Genomic DNA, 23,876 nt, shown 5'->3' with positions numbered 1-23,876 from the left:
CCTCCACTGTACCAATCTCCACCAGTACAGAGCTAGTACGGACAGGAATGGCATGCTAGCTCCAACAGCCATTTTGACTCCAGTTTCCAACCAAATAGCAGAGATAGACTTCACCTGGAGTAACAAACAGTGCTGTGAAAAATCATGGGAATGAAGGTTCAGTACAAGGGGGCTTGGGACAATGAGAGGAGGTCTGGTGCAGGGAGGAAACTGGGTCTTTTCCATGATAAGCTGCAGCAAATCCTTGGTACTTGCCCTTCCACACTGATCAAAATCCTAGTGAATAGCACAGAGGTTCTTTGAAATGCAGTGGTGAAGAATAAGGTGGAGAACAGTGGTGCCATGTACCAGGCAGGTAAAAAGATGAGGAGCGGGACCAGGAAAAGCCAGAGACCTTGCCTGGATTTCATGGTGTTTCAAGAATCCCAGGATTCAGACATAGCACGAGACATGACAGCCAGGCTGTCTCAACAGGAGGAAGACGTGGTAGCCTCATATGGCATAAATTGGAGTAGAAATTCTCATTAGATGTTGAGACACCTCTTGGAGATTTGGAATAAAAATACTAAAACCCTTCAAAGACTCAGATAAGATCCCATGTGAGCAGTGCTTATTGGGTTTGGACCTCACAAAAGAATAATTTTTGGATAAACGTGTATTACAGACAAATTAGTGGAACCAAAACAGTGGGTAATATGCCAAGCATCTAGTGTAGACAGGACCATAGTGAGATTGCCAAATACCAAACCATCAATCTCCTACACTTAGTGTTCTTAAGAGCTAGGCTTTTGTTTTTAATTCCTGCTGCGTCCCTTCAGTCACGTATTCCACATTGCTCGTTTATAAAGAAGTTTGCCCTTCTGTTCATTCCATTACGAAACTTTTCCTAAGGAAAGCCTTTACATCCTCACAAATTTAATTGTTAACATCTGATGCTCATTAGCACAGCTTCAAAGCACACCTGTGCTGCATTACCTCCTTTAAACAACCTTGTACTGAGGTCACACTGATGTGACGCCATCAGCATTATACAGGGGCTGATGCAGAAGGCAAGTACCTCTTGAGGAAGGGAAAAGGAAATGACTTAGATTTGCTGTTTTTAATAAAGGAATCTAGACTATGAACATCCTGTCTTTTGGAACAGGAACTCATGGAGAGAAGGGAAGCTGATGCCCCCCCAAAAAAAAGGAAAGCAAAGAAGCAGAAAAACAACAGAACAAAGTTTCCTATTTACGGAAAGCAAGCTGACAACTCCCTCAATCATTATAGCCTCTGTCTTTACTCTTACAGGCTGACAGGCTCCCTGCTCCCTGTTGGCTACAAGTGCACATTTAAAGGGGTCCCATACTGACCTCGTCTAGGACTGTAAAAAATAAGAAGTCTTGTGTTCCCAATCATTCTGCAGGTTAATTAGTGTATGGAAGTGTATGTCCTCCTGACTACTAGATTCTACAGCAATTGGTACTTGATAATCCCTTAAAATGTATAGTCAATTACAACTAAGTAAATTCAGTCACATACACAAAGTTTAATACAACAGATAATTCAGAAAAGACACGTCTCTAAATTTTAAAGAGGTTCTAAATATTGTACTGTCTTAACTACTGGTGATTTTTTTTTAAAGTAGTGTGCATTCTGATACACAATGAGAGCCCAACTCTATGAGATGCTGAGTGCCCACACTTCCCAAAGCAGTGGGACACCAAGAGAAGTTGAAGATGCACAGTACCTTGTAAGATCAGGCCCAGAGTCAATAACTATAAGCTAAAGGAAAGTCTTTGAGAAAAATCAGGCTGAATTCACAAAATTCTATCAGCAAGGTTTAGAACAGCAGATGTCTCATGGAACTATTTTTTCCCAGTTATATTCCGAAGCAGATCGTCTGTTGTTCTCTCTGTTTCACTAAGCTCATTCTTCAATGCTACATTTACACAAAAGTCAGCATTCATCTGCACTTGCTGCTTATTCCCTACCTGAAGTCATCCTCTTTGGGCTGTTAATATTTGTGATCATTTCCACAGCAACCCACTGCAATATCGTAAATAGAGAATTATGACTTCATGTGGGGAATAAGAGGAGGCATAAGTGATTAATGCTCAAGGAATAAGAGGCGCTGGTTTTTTTACACAAACATCTTTATTACTAAAAATAAGAGACTAGAAAGACAGTATTAGAAGATTTTTATCTAAAATAAATTGTTCTTAATATTTTCCAGGAGGTATTGGCTATTCTAGCAGAATACAGAAGTATTAAGTTGCCACTTGGGGGCCCTGTTCTGCAGGCACTTACATAACTCATAGCTAGGAATTTCTTAGTATTTACACAATTGAGTGTAACTCTGCTATGGTGGTTGATAACAGTATTCTGCTTTTCAATAATGGCATGTTGCAGAAGCCCTAGCAGCTACACAGGAGATGTGCACCTAATATAAATGAAAGACAGTAAATCATAAGAAATAGGGAAATTTTGTCAATGTTATAACAATTTACTCCAAAGTCTATGAAAGCACTACTCTGAAATCTTGGCTTTGAATAAAGACCAAGCATCCAGGTGCTTGGAACAGACTTTTCTCTCTACTTCCTTCCTTATGTGAGGTTTTAGCAAGCCTCTCCTGACCAGTATCAGAACTGTGCACTAAGCTGCACTTGTAATAGCATTCTTGAGCAGGAGTTAAGATGATGAATGATCAATCCCATTCCCATGTACCAGTGAAGTTACAGAATGGGAGAGTCGAGAATTAGATAAGCTAAAGATGTTATGAGCATCTTGTATTTAGGAAGGAAAGAGTTCTTCCAATTCTACTACCACATATTCGAATACATTCAGATTCTAGGTTATATTCCTGGCTACCAAGAATTAGTTCTGAAGCACAGAGGTCAGTTGTTCCACATTAATTCCGAGTCCCTTTAGGGAAGAAACAAACAGTTACAGGCTCAACTGCATTAAATCGTTGGCAGTCTCATCTTTGCAACAGTTTAGCATCTCCACACGGCAATCCTGTTCATAACAGACATTTTGTCACGTCCACAAACTACACAATCAAGGTTGCACCAGTGCGTTCTGGACTACTGAAACACTTCTCTATAGTGCTCAGCACAATTGCTGAGAACGACTTAGGTAAAATTCCAAAATGGCTGCCCGTACCTATGGAACCATTTATAAAGTTTTTCACCTTTTGGATAGTTTTGTGCAAATTTCACAAATTCCCCAGGTCCAGTTTGCATCACTCCCATTCCCAGCATGAACCCCATCAAGATCTCATCATGGAGGCAATATTACAGCTCTTTACACTGGTAGTTAATTTCATAAGAGAATGGATGGAGTGGGAAAACTTAATACAGTGAGTAGAACCCCAGACTGCCAGCACAGGGCATTGGACACTGCTCAGGGAGGAGAAGTGTGTCAAGTGGTTTGACATCAGTGTTTGCTTTACCAGCCTTACGATAACAAACCTTGCCCATGTGGAGTGTCTATTTTGGATCAGGACCCAGTTCACCGAGTGGTGGCATGACGCAGTACCAGGAGCTTGACGTAAATGACTTGAGAATGATACCTTTTACTAACTCTATGTAGACTTTGGCCCGATGCTACAGAGTCTATACAGAGGGCAGCCTAAATCCCTGTGGACAAGAACATCGCTACTGGCTTGTGGAGGTTGCCAAAAAATACAGTAGGACCATTTGCTGGCATATGTTTGACATTGCCAAGGCTATGGTTGGGAGCACTTTGTGTTGCAATGAAGTCGTAAGGAACTGCCAGCAAGTGTCCAAAAAGAGAGCAGAAAGGGCTTGAACACAAGTGAGTTTCCCTCTGCCACTGGAACTCCACCAATAAAACTCACTTAGTCAGTCTCTGCCCATCACAGAAAGCACAGAAGTATGTCATGTGGGAAGGCTGCTATTTCACTGTGATGCAGCCCTGCAGAGTTATGGATCCTCTAAAGCCAAGGGTTCTGAACCTGGGGGTCCGCAGACCATGTCTAAGCGGTCCATGAAAGACTTAAGACTGAAACCTGACTGAACAGAATTCAACTATACATACAGACAACAGATTTCCAAAGGGGTCCGCATCTCCATTTGAAAATTTTTAAGAGGTCTTTAAATGAAAAAAGGTTGAAAACCACTGCTCTAGCCTACCTACAGATTTGCTGGTTGGCTAGGCAAACTGAACACACACAGCTTTCTCAGAATTTTGGCATGTCTGAGAAGGGAGCGAAAGGAGCACATAAAAGGAATTAACTATGCCTCTGTTTCTGCACTGATCCTGCCTAGCAATTGTTCCAATGGCTAATGAGATCTTCACTGGATTACATCAGCCAAGTGTCAATTCAACTATTGCCTCAGCAAGACTCAGCTGATTGTTAAACGTGTGTCTGAGAGGGCAAAAACACCAAGATAATACTCCTTACACCTCAATGCCAAGGCACACACTAGCAAAGGGCCTGAATGAGCACCATTGAAGGCAAGTTCTCATTGACCTCAGTAGCAAAGGATCAGGCTCAAAAGACACAGGGAGGAGTGGGGATGGGGGGCGGATGGCAGGCAGGGGCAATATATAGGGTGAAATCCTGGCCCCCCTGAAGGGACAAAAGACCTTGCTTTTCCTTTCTTGATCCCCTGACAGCTACAGCACATACTCAATATACATACTATAAAACAGGATTGACAGAGAGGAAAGAAATGCATGCTGAAAATAGCGCAGGACAGAGCAAGAGGAGGCTAATACTTTAGCTGCGGGAGACTTCAGGCAATGACAGGTTTTGCAGTTAATTTCTACCATTCCTTTTTCATTCAATTTCTTACAGTCTCACTTTCCAATTGTAGCCCAAATAACCATGTTCTATATTTTACAGAGCCTGAAGATGATCTTGTGGTCAAAATGTCACTTCTGATTTATTGTCTGCTTCTAGCATGTGTTTTATTATCCTAAAGCCTATACAGTCGTTTCATAGCTCACATGCAGCACTACACACAGGCAGCACTATGGTTATGATAAATTATAGTATGCACCACTCAGGTGGTTTAATTAATTTTTAAGAGTTGCCAAAATACATGTTTTACTACACAAAAACCAGAAAAAGATACTGTCCCTCCAGCAAGATTGTTGCTAGAGGTATAAAGCATCCAGTATGAAGTAGAAGCATAGCACAGCTCAAAAGATCACTTTCCAACTAACAAAAAATAAGCCATTTTATTTGCTAACCTTTGCATCCTTAACTCAAATGAAACCAACTGCCCTGCCACAGATGCTCAAACACAGCTCAATCATTCTGCTTGCAGGATTGGATTTCGAGAGTGAAAAAGAGTGGTTTAAAAAGCAAACCATCAAGATAAAGAAATGACATTCAGGGCTGTCATAGCTAGGCACTTAAATAGGAGCCCAGGGGACTACATTGCCCTTCACCAATATGGATACAAGAGGAGTAGTGGATTGACTGCGCTATGCAGTGCCACGTATCAGATGGAATAAGCTAGCCTTTAAAAACCTTTTAGCTCCGGGTGTCAATAACCTACGAAGACCACAGTGGTAACTTTAATTGCAAGACTGAAGGAAGGATATTCTAGGTAGAGCTGGTAATAATGCCTATAGCTAAATTGGCTTAACACTTAGTTATAAGCCCCCCTTTTCACCTAGGTGCTGGAACTGGGGATGCTGGGGGTGTGGCAAAACCCCCTGGCTTGAAGTGGTTTCCATTATATACAGAATTTACAGCTTTGTTCAATGGCTCTCTGCAACCCCATTATACAAATTGTTCTAGCACCCCTGCCTTTTCAGTTGTTTGTAACTTTGCCAAACATTAACCATTTAGACACAACATGCCATGCTTGTTTTTTGCCTCAGAGTGAATATTTATTTTAAAAAGTTTCAATGAAAACATTTTGGCCATTTTTGAGAAATAGGTTAAACTTTTTTCAAAACATTTCTCGGACTATCTTTAGTGCCCCCCATATTCTGGAGGAACAATTTGAAAGTTGGCAAGGGGCTGGTGCTCGAGTCAAAGAGGTGCTTTTTACTGATGAAAATTCAACAAGATTTGGCAAAATTAAAAGCCTTTTAAAATTTCTATTTGCCTACGTTCAGAACTTTTTAGAAACTTAATGCTAAAGTCTCACCTATACTGAGCACAGTCTGAGCCCCGCACATAGCTTGAGCTCAGGATGGGTCACAGCAGGAACCCTGCCACTCTTGTGAAACCCACATACCTCCTGGGTGTGGTGTTCTGTCCTGGCTAGTGGCATCGAGACCACTTAGAGAGAGATGATGAGTGCTCTACAGCCTTAGGTAACAGCCAGAGTTGGCTTTTAGCTCATGCTGCAGAAGCTCATGCACTAAGCTCCAGAGGTCCCGGGTTCGATCCAGTCTGCCAACAACCAGGGTCTATCAGCATTACACTAGCATGGTGAATGTAGTGGTGGGTTAGAAGCCAAGAGTTCTAGTCTTGGGTCTTCTCCTTACTGAGTATTAATAATTCTTTGCAGAGACCTTATTGAGCAAGGCGTCAGACCCTTACCTTTAAGAGGGAAGCAAATACACTTTCCGCACATTTTACATGATACCAAAGGGATGGTCACCTCTAGTGTGGCTGGGAATGGAACCCAGGTCTCTAATCTGACTAGGTTTGGCGGAATTCAATTTTTAATTTCAATGGACAATACTGACGTTTATTTTTAAGACTTTCTACTTTTATCAATATAAATTCTCAGTTGTGGGGAGCTATGGGTAGTAAGACAGTTATTTAATGATAGATATTGAGATTCAAAATGGTAAAGCTTTATAACTGTTAAAACACAAATTGCCAACATCACATATCAAAACACACAGAGTAAATATTCTTAAATCAGACTAATAAGCTCGAGCTGCATTTTTTAAAATGGTTTCCTAACTGTAAGTTTCTATTATTGATGGAAATATTTTTTCATCAGTTTGTGTGGGTACAGTGAAAGAGATTTACCGACATTTACTGATGAAAATCTAATTCTTCCAAGCCTAATTATGACGGACACAGATTTCATTCACTTAGCCACACTGGCTTTCAGAATGAACATGCCAAATCTAAGCAGGTGGCTGGTTAAAGTCTTTACTACTACAGTATGCTCTCCTTCAGAGACTGCTCTCAAACCCAGGAATCCTGACTCCCAATATTCTACAACGTCGATAAAATGTGTTTCATATCCCTCTCTAATCATTGGTCCATACAGAACAACAACAGTCTACTACTGCTATCTGTTGGTAGATGTCTGTATTGTGGATCTGGAAGTTCTGGGATCAGATCCTGCTCATGACTCAAAGAGAGTCAACATGTTTCCATAGGATATTTCTGGTTTTTCAGTCTGTTAATTAAAATCCTAGGAATCCACATTAAAAAAACCCCAAACCTATATAAAAGGAACGTGCAAGTTGGAAAGTCAGGCAACTCGCAAGTTAGAAATTCTAGAAGTAAGGTTTCTCTAGAATCTTAATTTAGCTTTCTTCTGCATACGGATGATGATATGCTATCACCGACTACTTGTTCTACAGGAACACTGTCTCATCCAGTGCACAGGCTGGACAGTGAAGGAGACAGAGGGTTGTAAGATGAGGATGTTGTGTTTTAAAGCACAGGGCTGGAACCCAGGAGGCTTGCATTCTACTTCTGGGTATGCCACAGACCACCTACGTGATGAGGGCAATACTGTTATAATGCACAAGGGGACAGAACCCTTCGGTGCCTGATTTTGTAAACTTAACTTTCTTTTAACCATTTTTTGTATGTAACTACATAGCATCCTGGAAAGGCGAGACTGAACTCAGATATTCCTGTTTCAAAATTACTAAATTTATTATTTATGAACAATAAATGACTTGAATAAATAATACCCAATTTGTTAGTTGCAAGCACTAGGACCAATTCATTCAGTACTTTAGGCCAAAATTTTTAGAGAGAGACTCCCCCACCCCTTGGTGCAGAGCTTGGTGATAAACTTTCAGACATTCTGTAAAAAATAAAATAAAATTCCTTGGCTTTTTGAAAAAGAGTTTGATGGGCAGTTCTTTATATGATTCTATTATGTATTCTTATTTATGGGATAGGTGCTCAAGGTATACTTTTTTGGGGTTTTGTTTTAAAATAAATTTGGTGAAATAAATCCACATTTAAGCAGCTAACCAAGGGCCTGATCCTAAAATGTGCTCACTGCTTCTGTGAGGTGCTGAGCACCCTCAGCTTCCAATGGCACTTCCATGGAAAATTACCTTCCAGGGCCTGATCCAAAGCCCACTGAAGTAAATGGAAAGTCTTCATTTATTCCAATTAACTTTGGGTCCACCCACAGCACCCTGCAGGACTTGCTTCAAAGGCGGCCTGGTTTTCAGATTTGCTGAGCGCTCATGTCTCCTATTGAAGTCAACAGGAGCTACAGCTCCCATTGAAGTAATGCTGGGAATTGGGCCCTTGAAACCTCAGGAGGGATTCAGAACCTTTCAGGATAGTATCCTTAATTCAGGTGTCTCTAACAGGACTGAGTTGCCTAACAACTTCAGGACCTAGGTTTGAAAACTTTTCCCTTAGTTCAGATGTTTTCAGTTCAACTTAAGTTTGTGGCAATGATTATTTAAGCTGCACACAAGTAACATTTTGTCCTATGAAATACTGAGTTTTCTTATCAGCAATACTTGTACGAACTTCTTTATATCCCAATCCTTTAGGAGTATATTCTAACCTTGGTTAATGGAGTGGAGTTACATGTGCATATGTCTCATTAACGCTGACCCTTATACAGAGATGTATATACTTCTAAATCTCGAATACCAAAAAAACACCATGCAAACCAATATGGTCAACAATTTAAAAAGGTGTTTTTCAGTATTTTTTTTTTTTAAATGTTCGGTTACCTTGCTAGTACCCTCTAAAAAGCCTGACAATGCATCATCCTTTCTTATTAGGAATGCTCTGCATTTTGCTGTATCTGAACTGCTCGTAATATTTACACGGCTGGTACTTTACAACCTCAATTTATTTATCATCTTATCCACAAATATATTTTGGCTTCAATAGCTAAATTGATGCACTGCAATATGATTAGCAGAGTTGTGCAAATGGCTTTAATCAGACTGAAGAGCACTCAAATTAGTCTTGGCTTGAGTCAGAAAACTGTACTGTGCTTGAATTTTGTTAGTGTTTATAAATGGTGCAAAGAAGTATTTTACTGTGGCTGAGTATCTGCACAATTTATCAGGCTGCTGCTTGTGATGCCTTTGGAGTTTGAGTCTGATTATTTGGGACAGGGCATACAGATCAACTCACATCGGGGAATTTACATAGCACTTCATGTAGGCTAGACTGTCTGGGATACAGAATCAGGAGTGTCAATGCACTGCAACCGAAACCATTTTCATTTGGTTTCACAGAAAGCGAAAGGGGGTGTGGAGCTGCAGGTAGGTGTGGACTGTTATTAGCAGTCACTACTCGTAGCTATAAAATATCATTTTTAAGTTAAACAGAACATGTCCTAATAGGCCTGCGTCCAGTCGTTCAGCCTGAGGGCCAAATACATTATTTCACATTGATACCAGTTTTGCGTGTTTTTTTTCCTGTTCCATGTGACATTTTATGCAAACAAAGAAGAATTTGCTTAAAAGCATGAACTTAGGCTTGCAGTCACACCCCCTGCTCGGAGTGATAGCAGGGCGTAGGTCCCAGAGGTTCCCAGATTTGGCACCTCAGGCTAAGGTAGGTAGGTAGGCGGGTGTGTGTGTGGGATGGGGGAGTCTGTATGGGAAGCTGCGTGGTTGTTGGGTGAGCAGATGTTGGTATTGCTGGGGTTAAGGGGCACCTGGAGCTCCTGAGAATCTCTCAGGCCCTGATCCTGCAAAGACTTAGAACATGGCACAACTCTGAAATACACATGGTTCCTACCCCAAAGAGCTTACAGTCCATAGCTCTGAACCAGAGAGTTATGCACCTGTTTAACTTTATGCATGAGTGCCATCGAAGCTAAGCAGTCTTTGCATGATCAGAGCCCTAGACTGTAAACTCTTTGGGATAGGAGCTATGTTTATTTCAGAGTTGCTCCATCTTCTGGCCAGCACAATAGGGCCCTGATCCTGATCAGAAGCCTCTGGCACTATCACGGTCACTACATAAATATTCTTTAATTTTCAAAATAAGTTTTATGGTTATAATAAATAATAATAATATATACAAAAACCTTATATATCTAAAACAATAAGCCACATTTTAATCAGAGAAAGATTAAGATTTCTTTACTAATACAATTAAACAAAGGGAATCTCTTTCACCTTCCTGTTCCTCCCCAAAAGGCGAGACAGAGCTGAGTTACAACATTTTGTAATTGCATGGGTTAGTAACAATCACCACATTACTCTCCACCTGGAAGTAGATTTTTTAGTACTGAAAAGCAAAGCCTGGATTCATTATTTACAAGAGAACCAGTACAATAAGAGGCTGTACATTTGGGAACACATTGGCTACTGTTACTGAACAAAATGAACCTTTTGGTGACCTTGAAAAGTCATTCCTGATAAGGAAGAAGAATGAGAAACGCTGTCAGATGCCCATTTAGCTACAATTCTTTTGGACATGACTTGACTGTACATACAAATGTCACATGAAAAAAGGGGGGAGGGGAGAGCTGTTAGTGCTTTAGTCTACTCTAGACAGAAGACAAAAGACCTTTTAATGTCCAGCTTGTGATGGAGAGCCTCCCTAGGGTGGGCACTGGAGTCTCAGGATAATTGCATAAGGAGTTCATGTGGAAGACTGTGACACTTTCTAGCCACCTTACTCTTCTGGTAGTAGGTTCATCCTAGATCTTGGACTTCACTTTACTCTATGATAGCAAGGCAGAATCAGCAATAAATGTTCATGTTAAAAACTTCAAGGCAGAAGGCTTTTTCAGGTTGGTAAGAGTTACTAGTGTCCCCTTTGAGAAAAGGGGCCAGAAATCCAACACTGTCCCTTCTCTCGGGTATTTGGTTTAGCATATTTGCCTGTTTCCTGCTCCTACTGTACTCTGCCCATATCCTAAAGCTACATGTCAGCACAATGTGGAATTACTGAAAGTAGAGCCTGCATCTTCCCTTTCCTTTCAACCCGTCTTCCTTATTTTCTTCATCTCACACCTCCTGGAGAGGGCTGCATGCTCCCAGCTATTCAACTTTCTCTCTTCCATCTCGGAAACTTCACCATCCTCCTTGTTATTTCAGCTCACATCCTTGGGGTTATTTTCCATTCCTCCTTAACCTTCTCTCCTCACATCCAAGCTCTCAATCCTTTTACTTCTCCCCCTGACATTTCTAAAATCTACCCAGTCTTCTCTCCAATTGCTCCCATGTTCCCGCTTAAAAAAAAAGGAAAAAAAAAGAAAGAAATCTTATCCTACTGCTCTGACCATATTCACTCCTTCCTCAAATCCTTTCACTGAATTTTATGCATCAAGAGATAAGAATCCAAAGTTAATGAACCTAGACAACTCTTTCCCTGCCTAAGTCTCAACCTTCATTTCCACCTATTCCCCATCCTATGCAACAAACGAACAAAATACATCCCCTATCACCAGATCAAGCTTGTAGAAACTCTGGAAGCTACTTTAGATAATTAAAACTAGATTAGCGTAAAAAACTTTCCCTACATAATTAATGAATAACATTCCCTGCATTTTGCTCATGCGGGATTCTCTGAGGTGTATTTATTTCCCTCTTGTACTGACACTACATCTACTTTAAACTCAGGTGTTCTTGTCTTAAGATAAAAGTAAAATTAGTCACCTATCTCGGGTCATTTTCCTATGCATTTTACCTTGAGGGCTTTTTGTGCAGCTTCAGTCGAACCAATGGCAATCAGGTTTGGTCCAGCCATGCTACAAAAACTCTTCAGATGCAAAGAGTCATAAACAGGGACTGTGGAGACAGCATAATCCTATGTAGAAATGAAGAAGGTGCACAGTAAATACTTTAAATCAGTACCAGTTCCATAACTGCTCTGAGTAATTCAATGACACATTTTAGCTCCTCTGTAAATTAACTCATCTGCAGGTCCTGAGGTAAACTGGCTACAGTCAACTGTGACATGCCCCTCTGGGCTGTCTTGTGCATCAAGAAAAAATACAGAACTACTGCAGTTTTCACTACTTGTGCACCTGAAAATAAATCTGTTAAATGTTTAAATATTACTTATATAAAAACCTGTCAGGAACTCAAGTGAAAACACGTTCATGCATATTGTTGAGCTTCTCTAGAGGAGGAATGGGAGGCCTAAGATAGTAGCAAGTAGTAGTGACCTGGCATTACCCTACTTACAGTCTTAGTCCCTCAGAACTGACTTGACTCCACATTTCCTTTGTCCCCTTTTGAAGATCTGTGACTTTGATGGATCTGTTGGCTTCTCTGCCTTTTTGTAATTCAGGCCACTACCTAGGAATCTAAATAGAGATACTTTCGGAGCCTGACTTTAGATACCCATTTCTGAACATTTTGGCTAATGTACTTGGTTCAGTGGGCTGTAGTTTAACCCCTTTGTCTGGCCACAGAAAGCAGAATGTCTTCTTGCAGAACAAGTGTACAAACCTTAAAAGTGTCAGCCAGAATTTCTGCACCACGTTGATTTGTCCGTTTTGACAGACCCACAAAAAATTCCCTGCCTGAAATGAAAACATTGCAAAGAATAGTAAAGACAAAATTAATGTTTTTTTTTATTTGAATGGCTGAAAAATACATGGACACCAACCATATCTAATAATCAGAACACACATATTTTGAGATGGAGATGTAATATAAAGGCCAAATTTGAGATGGAGATGTAATATAAAGTCCTTCACAATTATCAATATGAAACTTAACTGTGGCTAAAAAAAAGTCTAGTAACAAAACTAACTAGAAATGTAGCTTTTTAAAAAAAATGCAACTTGCAATTGGATGTTGAGTCTAATTAAATTCTTTTTCTGGTGAAGAATGATAATCACTGTAAATTATACACATGAACAGCTTCCTTTCCTTTAAAGCTTTACAGTGGTCATAGGATAAATGGAGAGAACAGCTGTGCTAGATTAATAAGTCACCGATTGACCTTCTGTTCCTCTTCTGAGATTTCTCCCATTCTTGGATTTTAAACCTCAGTCATAAAAAGACACAGCTATCTTCAAGGTGCTAAGGAAACAGATACTGGGATCCGTAACATAGTAGAAATGCCTTATTTTTTGGTTTCCTTAGTCTGAAACAATCTTGTTCCCTTTGTAAGTAAGGCAAGCAACCTGTCTATTGTGATGGTGATCAAAATAAACAGCCTCATTTATCTCAGGCAATGGGCAAATATATACCCAGCCAATGCGAGAAGATACATACATAATGGGTTTAACTATGTAAAAATCAGCATCGGTATCTTCCTCTTTGAATTTGTTCATGCATATAACTTGAGTGGCAACACCATTTCTCTTCCACATGACATCTGGCAAGCAAGTCTACTTTCCTCATAAACTACAAATGCACTATCCAGTATTTACTCAATGAACCAACCACAATTACGTCTGAATGAAGCTTTTATGATTCCCGCAAACAGGTCTGTGCAAACATGGCTGAGGGTAATAAAAAATATGAAATGATGAAAATAACTTGACTGCTGAAAGCCTTTTCTTTATTGGTAAGTAATACTTTACAAGCTAGGTGAATTGATTAAGGCTTAAATACACATGATTTGTATTGTGTCTACTGCTACTTCCATTCTTCTGCATTAGGAAATTTTGCATTCAAAAGACAGCTCTGAAACTAAAGTGCCGTGCTGCCATTTGGTAAGCAAATGACCTAATAAAATCTTTACACTAGTATAAAGTATAATATTTATTAATAGAGATCAGATAGTGTTAAATTTTCCATGCGGTCCAGAAAGAAAACCAAATACAAATTCACTTTAATACTGTACCTGTAAATAAGACATCTCCACCATCTAAGGTTGCATTTTCATCTGTCATCTCTACAATGTTGAGGTTAAGACTTTCCAGTGCTTTCTTCATTGCATCAACCTGTTTAAAGGGAAGTAGTTTAGAATCTCATTTAGGTTCCACCATTAAAAACATTAATCAAACCACAATAGGCATTAGTTTAAATAAAAAAAAAGAAAAAGAAAAAAGAAGGAGTCAGGTAACTGCTAGTAAGACAGAAAGCAGATGTCCGCCATCCCACCAGGTCCTGCCAATCTCAGATCCCAGAATCCCTTCAGGGGGCTCCAAAGCACAGAGGGGTATGTGTGGAAGTGAGTAGAAAGAGTCACTATCTTTTGTGCAGACACTACGAAGGGTTAGAACGTGCCCACTATGCATGTCAGCTCCAGGCCCTCTCCCATGGTAATCCCTCAGCGCTACAAAAAAAGGCTTCCTGTGGCCTGGAGTGAAAGAGCTGGCAGAGAGCTGGCATTCCCTATTTCTGCACCTCCTAGTCACAAAGTTTTCTTGTCAGTCACCCATGGAGATGGAGATTCTGACTTGGCCTCTATCTACTAAGGGAAAAGATACAAATCAATCAATTTAGTTTTCTTAAGTATCTGCATCTTTACTGATTATTGATGTCTAATGCCTTGTGTTAATGAGCTCTTTACAGAAATACATATTGTGGGCTCAATTCTTCCCTGGGTCTGAGTGCTGCTTAATGACAGGGGAAGCATGGAGCGGAGGTGTCAGAAATCTAGTTATGGTTTCCCCACGCCTGCTCCAAGCTCAGAGCAGCCAAGAGACCGGTCTAACTTACAACACTGGTGCAAAGCACTTTATGCCAGCGGATGGCCAGTATAGTAGAGATCTCCTCCACCATGCCCCTGACATGTTCTTTCTTCCCCAAATATTCTCCCTATGTTGGAGTAGGAGGCAAGAGTGGCTGGTACTGAAGCCATCTCCACTGACTGTACTACTGCCAGCTATCCTACACATAGGCTATCACCAGCTACGCTACAGCCAGGATATCCAGCTACAGCCATCCCCTTTGTGCCACCTGTGCCAAAAGAAGCTTGTAAGTGAAAAATCCATAAAAGGTGAAGATAGGGTTGATAACACGCTACAGAACTACAGCTAATAGAAAAAAGGAGTTATTCCACAAAGCCCTGATCCTCTTCAACAGAGTATTTGCTATTCAGAGAAGCTTGTTTATTATATTACACTAGCGCAAGTTACCAGCCATTAGGAAATGTGGAAGAGACACTGAGTGTGTCATGAAGTTCTCCGTTTCATTTAGGTCCTGGATCTGCGTAACATGGCAACTTAAACATTTTTAGAAGAAATGAGAGAGTTCCAACATGACTGACACACACATCACAGAAACAGACGTGAACAGGAATGTGCAATATTTAAATTAAACAGAGCGATGATGAGATGTCATGCTGAACAACATCATTTCGGGTATGCTTGGCAAACTATAACAAACCCAGCAGACTCAGTTTGCTGAGTTACAACTGAATTCAAATAAGGAAATGCTCTGTTTTTGCAGTGTTGTTGAAGCTGTATTGGTCCCAGGATATTAGAGAGGCAAGATGAGTGATAAAAGATATCAAATATATTACCTCACCCACCTTGTCTGTACATTTTTGCAAATCTGATAGTCTCACAATTTCAAGAACTTTACAGAAAACAAATACTAGAACACAGCAAATACAATCTCATCTTTTTTCTAAAGCTCGTGTGAAGCAAGCTGTTGGACCTACATCTAAGACGACGACCCTCTAATTCCCATGCAGTTCAACTGTACTGGCTATTCAAAACTTACATCTAGTTACATTCCTCCAGTATCATGTGACAGTAGGTAACACACTGGCCCCTTCTTGGGTCCTATCAAACTACAATCAGCACAGGATCCAAGGCAGAGGGGTGATCCCTCATGTAAGTTACAGCAGCCTAAGCGCTGTTGTAACCTGTGTTCAAGCTACCATGGCTCCAAAGGGGTTGTTCTGGCGGTTGGGAATAGCCAGAGGTGCTTCAGCCACACCCACTCTTCCCTGACCATTATCCCTACATCAGGGCTGTGACGTAGAGTGGCACAGAGCTGCTCTACAGCAAACAGGGATTCTCCCTTATATTTGGGGATGGAGTTGGGGGATGCCAGTTATGATGCATTTGTGGCCACACTGGGCCACCAGACCTGTACTGTAACACAGATGTGGGCCTAGTGGCCTTTTAGATATAAAGGACTGAGAACCTCTGCACATGGAACTCCACTGAGTTTACTGGGAATTCCATGCACTAGGGCAGAAGGCTCAGACCCAGAAACTGGAACTTGTCTTGTGCACACATTAACACATCTATTCTGACTTATCTTCAGATTAACCTCAGAGATATTTCAGGCTGAAATGCTGCACATAAAAAGGTCTCCAGCCACGAGCAGTGGGGTTTTTTTGTTTAGCTAGTTTAAGATTTAGTGTGAGATGTGTACCTGCTTCAAACACAGTGCTTAATATTCCTCAGTCTTCTATGACTTTTAAATATAAAGGAAGGGTTGGATCCTTGTGGTATTTTTAAAATAAATGTAAAACAGGTGGGTTAATGTTCAAAATTTGGCTATTAAGCAAGGACTGTAATTTGTTTCATAACTTCCATGCACTGCTACAATGGCCATGTGCCACTGATTGATACTGAATTTCTTTCTTTGCCTCTACAGCATGGAGGTCTTTTCGATGTAGGCATAATGTGCAGAAGGGGAACGGGCACAAATGAAGGAGAAGCTTGTTATAGGTGAAACAGCAGGTGTGGCATTATTTAAGATACCGAATACAACACCACATGGATCTGGAACATAAGCTAGAGTGAAACAGACCAACTAACTTGTGACTCCGTGCAATGCTACCCTGGCACAAGAATAGAAGCTCACAAGAACTCAAGTCACAGGCAGGGAGAGCGACTAAATATACATATAGCATGGGATTACAGAAGGCAGGACACCAAACTTCCAATCCTCCCACCCCCACAGCCTGTTCTGTGGTTACACATTTATAGTTAGTCTGCTGTCTCAATTAACTTCCAAAAAACTATAACAAACAAAAAACCATCAAGTTTCTACATGGAGACACTGGCCTTGCTGAATTGGGGCGGGGCACAGACACTCTCAAAGCAGTGTTCATTCTGGAAATTGAACAAAGTGGGTTCCATAAGAAATAGAGCATCAAGGTCTGGGTCACCAAATTCTGCTACATCCTGGGACACGTGTCCTCCCCCAAGTATGCAGCCGCCTTTCACCCTCTCATTTCTTTGGTACCTCTCCTTTCCTTCATTCTTCACTCCCAAGTTCCTGCACTCCAAGGTTTTTCTGTCCTTGTTCTTCACCTCTGCTATCATTTCTTGCTGGTTTCCTTCCTTCTGGCTCATTACTTCCCCCCCGCCCCCACCACTCCCTGTATCTTTGACCACATTCCTCCACACATCCTCTTTCATTCCTACACAAATGCAGCAGGTCTTCAAGCTTCTCTCTTGGGCTGTTTAAGGGCTAGTTCTGTTTTCAGGGCTTTTTGTCACGGCAAGCAGCCATGCATTTTGGCTGCCTCTGTTCTACAGTAACATGCAAAACCGAGAGGCAAGACATAGTTCTGTTAATGGAAACTTCACAAAAGAAGAGGTCCTGTCCCTCCCCTCCTCCCCCCCAATATTTAATCTTGGGTTTGGAGTTTTGTTTTGTTTTTAAAAGCGTTCCCATACGAACAGGGCCACCTCTATCTTTCATAGGGCTCAGTGCAAAAATAGGAGGCAACACATACCTGCTTCCACCCATAATCATGTCCGCCTACCTTGGGCCCTGCAGAGCAGCCTTCTATATTCCATCCCTGAAAAATTACAGTTAACTGCTCCTCCCTGCCTAATCAATCAATCAAATCTGGGGTTCTGGAGACCACTCCTATTAATCCAGAGAGCCAGGAGGTGGAGTCAAAGGGCAACTTTCCAAGAACAGAGCATTAGAGGGCAATTAAGGAACTCTATACCTGTTGGCACCAGAATCAGACAGGACTGCAGGCAAGAAATTACATAATCAGACAATTAGCAATCCGTGTGATTGGCAGAAAGTGTTGAATGTGGTTGCATAGAGGCAAATGTTATCACAGATTGCATAGATCCAGAGCTGTCACTACACATCAACTCAAGCGAAGACACTACCATTACAAATAAATTTTGACATCTTTCTACATGTTACAGAGTGATCTGAAGACAAATTCCAGACCTGTGGTGCTTGAGTGTTGGATACAGATTTCCATAGTTTTGCGTAAATGTGGCTTGGGCGGAATCCAGATCCGTGCAAGTTAATGACAGGTTTGTTTGTTTGCTTTTTGCCTTTTGTTGTTAGGCCTATTCTGAAGGGCGCTATTGCAGAAGAAGAGGATTAGTAAGCAACATCCAGATACATATATTGGGCCTTTTCAAGTGATAAGATGACCTTCACGTACTGGGTCCACTCCATCTTTGTCCAAGACTGCCGCAAGGTGAACTAGCCATTTAAGGAGACTGGATTGCAGCTTATGTTTAACCCACCTCCTCAGACAGAAAGAATATGTACAAGGGTATCACATTCTGGGGTGCAATCCAGATCAGTGAAGGGTTGTGTCACGACCTGCCCCGCAACCCTGGGTGCCTCACAATGCTCTGGTGATATACTCCCAACCTGGGCCACTCACAAACATGCAGGTCACATCCTCAAATGTCTGTGTATAGCTGCAGCCCTGGTCCTGCTGCTCTGACCCCAGTAGCCTGTCAGCCACACTCCAGCCACACTCTGGCTTCTACAAGCCTTGGTTACGACTTGCAGAGTGATCCCAACATGCTCCCAGCCCAGAATTTTCCCCAAACATGAGTTTTGCTGGGCAGTGCAGATATTAAAGGTCTGTTGCCCCTATAAGGAATTAATATTCAACAGTCTGCTACTGTAACTAGAGTTACCAACAGGTCAATTTAAACACAGCACTGGATTTGTTTAGATTAAAAAATAAAACAAGATAGGATTTTAACTGAATTGAAGTATCAGGTACTAAAGGCAGAAAGGGTTACAAGACAAAAAGATTAAACAACTTCTAATAGCGAAAATTTAACAAGCTAGAATTGTTCAAGGTAAAATCTGTACCACATGTTCCCAGCAACATGGCTAACCAACTTCTCAGGTCAGGATCTCCCCCCAAAGGGAAAGGGCTGGTTCCTTTGTCGTGTGAGAGAGAGTGAGAGAGAGAGTGAGAGAGAGAGAATATTTGCCCCTCACTTTTATAACCCAGTCACCCTTTGAAGTGGATTCTTCGGAAGGTTACTCCTCAAATCAAAGTTTATTCAAATAGTACAAATGGTGACCTGGAGGTGATGAAGTTGGCTCCATGCTCCTCCTTCTCACCTGTGCTTGCTGCAATACAGATTTGCCTGATCTCCTGCCATTTCCCTCCCCCCTGCCATTTCAAGGATCCCATTTACTACTTGTATGTAAATCTGAGAGGCATATCATGTTGCTACCTACATTTCACCATGATATTGTTCACCAGCAAGTTATTAGTTTTCAAATGATACCACACAAGGCATATTTTATACAAAGATTATTACAAGGGTGCGAATCTGGGGTGCTTTCAGTCACAAAGGGTCACATGACAGACAGAGCATATGACTCAGAACCAGACTTGTTGAGAGACAAGGGACAGGGCATGGGCACTAAGGGAAGACACTCCAGGAAGCAGCAAGTTGTCTAAGTTGCTCCACAGAGATTCTCAGTAGTTCCCGGGCTGAGGGCTTGGGGAGGCCAAGCCTGCACGAAGCAAGAGTCAGCTAAGAAGGCTGGAGGGACAGCAAACTTGTTAGAAGGAAAGCCTCAGTAGAGACAGGACTAAGAACTCTGCACCAAGAGCTTTGAGCCAGCTAGGAAGGCTGGATGGAAGATCTGTGTTTCTAACTTGGTAACTAAACCAGATTCCCCAAAGGGAAGGATTATTGAGAAAAGAAACTCACAGACTGAAGTTTCATTAACTGGAGAAGAAGGAGAAACAGAGCCAAACAGCAGGGCCTGAAGCCAGATGCCAGGAGAAGATATTTCTGTGATTAGAGTACTCAAGATACCACAATGATGTAAGGTACCTATAAGTATTAAGCAAGTGATTCAGAGCCAGCAACCACTGCCCCAGGAATGGCTAGTGTTGGTTGGGAAGCGGGCACAGCCAAGACATCTGGAGGATGCATTGACTCAACGCATTCCAAAGTGATCTCCTATTGTGCCCCAACTGTAATTGAAGGCTGCCTTTTCCAAGTGGGATGCCTGTAGAACACCATAGGCCTTTCCCTAGAGTGCAACCTTCACAGGTAGGGCGGAGGAGGGGGTTATAGTTTGAACCTCCTGTGCTGGTAAGAATGGTCAGGCCAGTTTGCACTAGGGTGCTATTAAATAAAGCTCCTAGCTAATGAGAATATCTGAAAGTAAATACTGACTCTCAATCTGCTACTTGAGCCAGATGTACGTTTTAATTACCACATGCTGATTACAACTTAACCATCAGGCTGTGGCAGAGGCACTGTGCCATGTGTCTTAATTTAGTTTATAGGGACAGCTGCTTAGACATTAAAAAAATTAGAACTAGAAGCTGAAACAGTAGAAAGCCAGCATATTTCATTTTCCTCATGATTGTTCCAGCCTCCAGCAGTATATGCCCAAAGATGGTTTTTCCATGTGACAGTCTGGTACAAGCTTGGCTCATTTTGTATTTGCAGAGATCTTAAAAGCCATTACTGCCCTATAGAAATTTTCTCTGGATCTTTTCATATATATAAGCCAATGGCTATTTTTAAAAGCACTTTTTAGGTTTCTAAACATCCAGTATCAAAAGTCCTATACAGTCATCTCTGTATTTGAAGTACTGCTCATGAACTGAGGGCCTACGTACACCTGGAACATGACAAGTTACATCTCCTGGATAACATGCCGAACACGTCCCATACTATGGTTCACCAAAATATCCATATAACGCATTCAATACAGAGTCAGAAATCAAGACAGTGGGAAAAACTGAAAGAATGAGGAAAAAGGGGTGAAATTGGTAACCAGGGGAATCAACATTTTTCACCAAACATATTCCTGAAAAGTCAGGTTCTCAAGAGGAATTTCTTGTGTGGTAAAAAGAACAGGAGGACTTGTGGCACCTCAGAGACTAACACATTTATTTGAGCATAAGCTTTTGTGAGCTACAGCTCACTTCATTGGATGCATTCCGATGAAGTGAGCTGTAGCTCACGAAAGCTTATGCTGAAATAAATGTGTTAGTCTGCGAGGTGCCACAAGTCCTCCTTTTCTTTTTGTGGATACAGACTAACGTGGCTGCTACTCTGAAACTTGTGTGGTAAAATAACCCAGGTTTACATTAACATGATCAAAACAGTATTCTCAATGGATTAAATAGTCTTGAACAGTTTCTCCAGTGTACTGAGTACAATAAACAAGATTTTCATTGCACAGCAGACATACATGCTTTTCACAAGTGAATGTAATGCTCAGGAAAGATGCCAAAATTGACAGCCCTGGAAACGAAAATCCTCTTTGTAGCCCCACGGTAACTTTGAAAGCATCTTCATGCTGTGATGCCCATGCATGTCAACCCTGACCTGGAAGTTTTCATGCCCACTGAGTCTTTGGTTTTTCAGCCAAAGGTACCACCTGTGGTGATGTTTAGCTATCCAATAAGTGGATAAGTATTGTGTTCTCAGCCTGGGACCCAGTGCATTTAGTCATAAAACCATCTTCAAATCATGATGGATTAGTCACTTCTCAAGAGAGCTCCTGCACAAGAGGAGCAGGGTTGTTACAGAACAGATAGAATCTGTAACAAACATGTTATCTGTCCTTCATTAGTTATCAACAGCAAAAAATAAACAAATGGCAAAGATGCAGTATGATGCTGCTTTGCCCCTCATTTCCCCCTCCAAAACAGTTTTGGTTTCTATTTTTAAAACAGAGAGTTGTGTTTTTCTGAAATGCAAAATTTTCAAAACAGAATAGTTCTAGTATTTAATAACCATGAAAGCAAAAAGTTACAGGTCAAACTTTGTTTTATGAATAAAGCACCAAAAATTCTGTTTACTTCAGGATAGAGCTGAATAGAAGTTTGCTGGACAAAGTCCTCCTCATAAGACAATTCTGAAATGCACAAACATTTGTGGAAATGAATTCAATAATAAATACAAGCAGATTCAATATAAAACAGGTCCATTGCTTGCTTCCACCATGCTACCCAAGAGGAAAGGCTGACTTTCCTCAACCCATCTCCCTTCCATGAAGACTATGTCCTCAGAATTTTGACAGGCAAAACAAAAAAACCCCAAACCCCACTCATCTTTATCATTTTTAAGTTTTCTGTGTCATTATACGTCAGCTTTAGATTTGATGTAATACAATACTAGGCTTTTATAACTATACCAATTAGTACATCAAGTGGCTGAATGTTAAAGCTTTTATGCTTTCTGTAGTGATTTTTTTTTTTCTAATAAGTACATTCCTACTGCGAGATGGAATGTATCCAATCCATAATAAATCTGGTTGAGAGACAGTGGACTTCAGCCAGCTCAGTTTCAAGGAAAAAGGACAACAAACATGTCTGACATTTATCAAAATCTAATTTCCTCACCCCCTGCACTTTAAAAATGGAACCCATTACACTCCAGATAGATGGGCTTTATCAATTACTGTAACTGATATATACAGATCCCTTGCTTCTTTACATTCACATTTAAAGTACATTAAATGGATGCAATTTCTTTACAAATTATTTATTGGTATTCTGTTTTCTAGCCATGTTCAAACAAATCTTTTCAAAATAAGAAGAGAAGTGAGGAATTGAAGGGAGGAGGGAAATGGTCACTGGCACTATTTTTGAAAATCCAACGAAGAGAATAAATAACGATCAATTGTGAGATGGGCCTGAACCCAAACACTCAACGTTCTAGGAGAAATCTGGATCCAGATCTGAACTTTATGTAGTGAGCCACCCCTGTGTACAGGAGGATTACTTTGCACTTGGGGTGAAATTCATCCCTGTACAGAGCGGCCAGCCCGAGGGCTAGGCACCACTTAAACTCTGAAGTACCACTCTGCAGGAGGATAACATTATCTTTGAAGAATACTTTAGCAAGAACCTACTGCTGCACAACTGCTGGGGAAAAACTATTGAAGTTTTCCTGCCTCTCCAGTAAGGCCTATGGTGTCAAAACAAACCAACGCTGAAGAGAGGTTCATTACGGACGCCTCACACCGAACGTGCACAGTGACAGATGTTACTGGTTCTCAAATGAATTTTTGCTGTGGCCGTGCACGCGGCCCCAGCAAATTCACGGTGGCCACAGTTTTGACAGTTAAAATATTATGCTAGTGACACTCTAGTCACATGGATATTTGGAAGAGAGTTATGAAAATAAAATAATAAATCTTTGCAATGTAAAGAACAATTATTAACAGTACCACCTTGGGCTTGGGCTTCTGCTGCAGACAGCATGACAGTGGCCATGCCAGGGAGCTTGGGGGCTGGGAGGAGGAGAGTGTTACTATAATACTATTAATATTGTTACACAATGATCATAGGGAGAACTATTTTCAATTCTATAGCACACTTTATCAGAAAATCTTAAAGCTCTGCCAATGTAGGAAAACATTCACAGTTTACTATTTTTACGCTTTGGCAAAGATTAGAGATTCACACAAGGTCACACAGCGTGTCAGCTGCAGAGCTGGGAATACCTGCAGATCTCCCACATCAGACCTCAGCTCTCACCAATGATTTGTTAAGTGATGACAGTGTGTTTGGCCCTGTACAAAACTCAGTCCCTGTCAAAGGGAACATACAGTTTAAGAGCCACTAAACTACATTCTCTCCCTAAATCTAATTCTCAGCTGTGGTAGATTAGCATTATTGGGCC

At 41.1% G+C, this 23,876-nt stretch overlaps 1 protein-coding gene across 4 annotated transcripts in view; it reads right to left on the bottom strand.

The window, feature by feature from the left end:
• Positions 1–23,876, bottom strand: part of DDAH1 (dimethylarginine dimethylaminohydrolase 1) — a 150,007-nt gene that overhangs the window by 16,172 nt on the left and 109,959 nt on the right. For all 4 annotated transcript variants that reach the window (XM_073357186.1, XM_073357187.1, XM_073357185.1 and 1 more), the window contains 3 exons: positions 13,913–14,012; positions 12,565–12,638; positions 11,798–11,917 (listed from right to left, as the gene is read on the bottom strand). In XM_073357186.1, the coding sequence (XP_073213287.1) occupies positions 11,798–11,917; positions 12,565–12,638; positions 13,913–14,003 (285 nt within the window). In that variant the 5' untranslated portion in view covers positions 14,004–14,012. The remainder of the gene's footprint in view (positions 1–11,797; positions 11,918–12,564; positions 12,639–13,912; positions 14,013–23,876) is intronic.

The sequence above is a fragment of the Lepidochelys kempii genome, chromosome 8 (assembly GCF_965140265.1).
Source record: "Lepidochelys kempii isolate rLepKem1 chromosome 8, rLepKem1.hap2, whole genome shotgun sequence".
Classification (NCBI taxonomy): domain Eukaryota; kingdom Metazoa; phylum Chordata; order Testudines; family Cheloniidae; genus Lepidochelys; species Lepidochelys kempii.
This window is presented reverse-complemented; position numbering and strand designations above follow the sequence as displayed.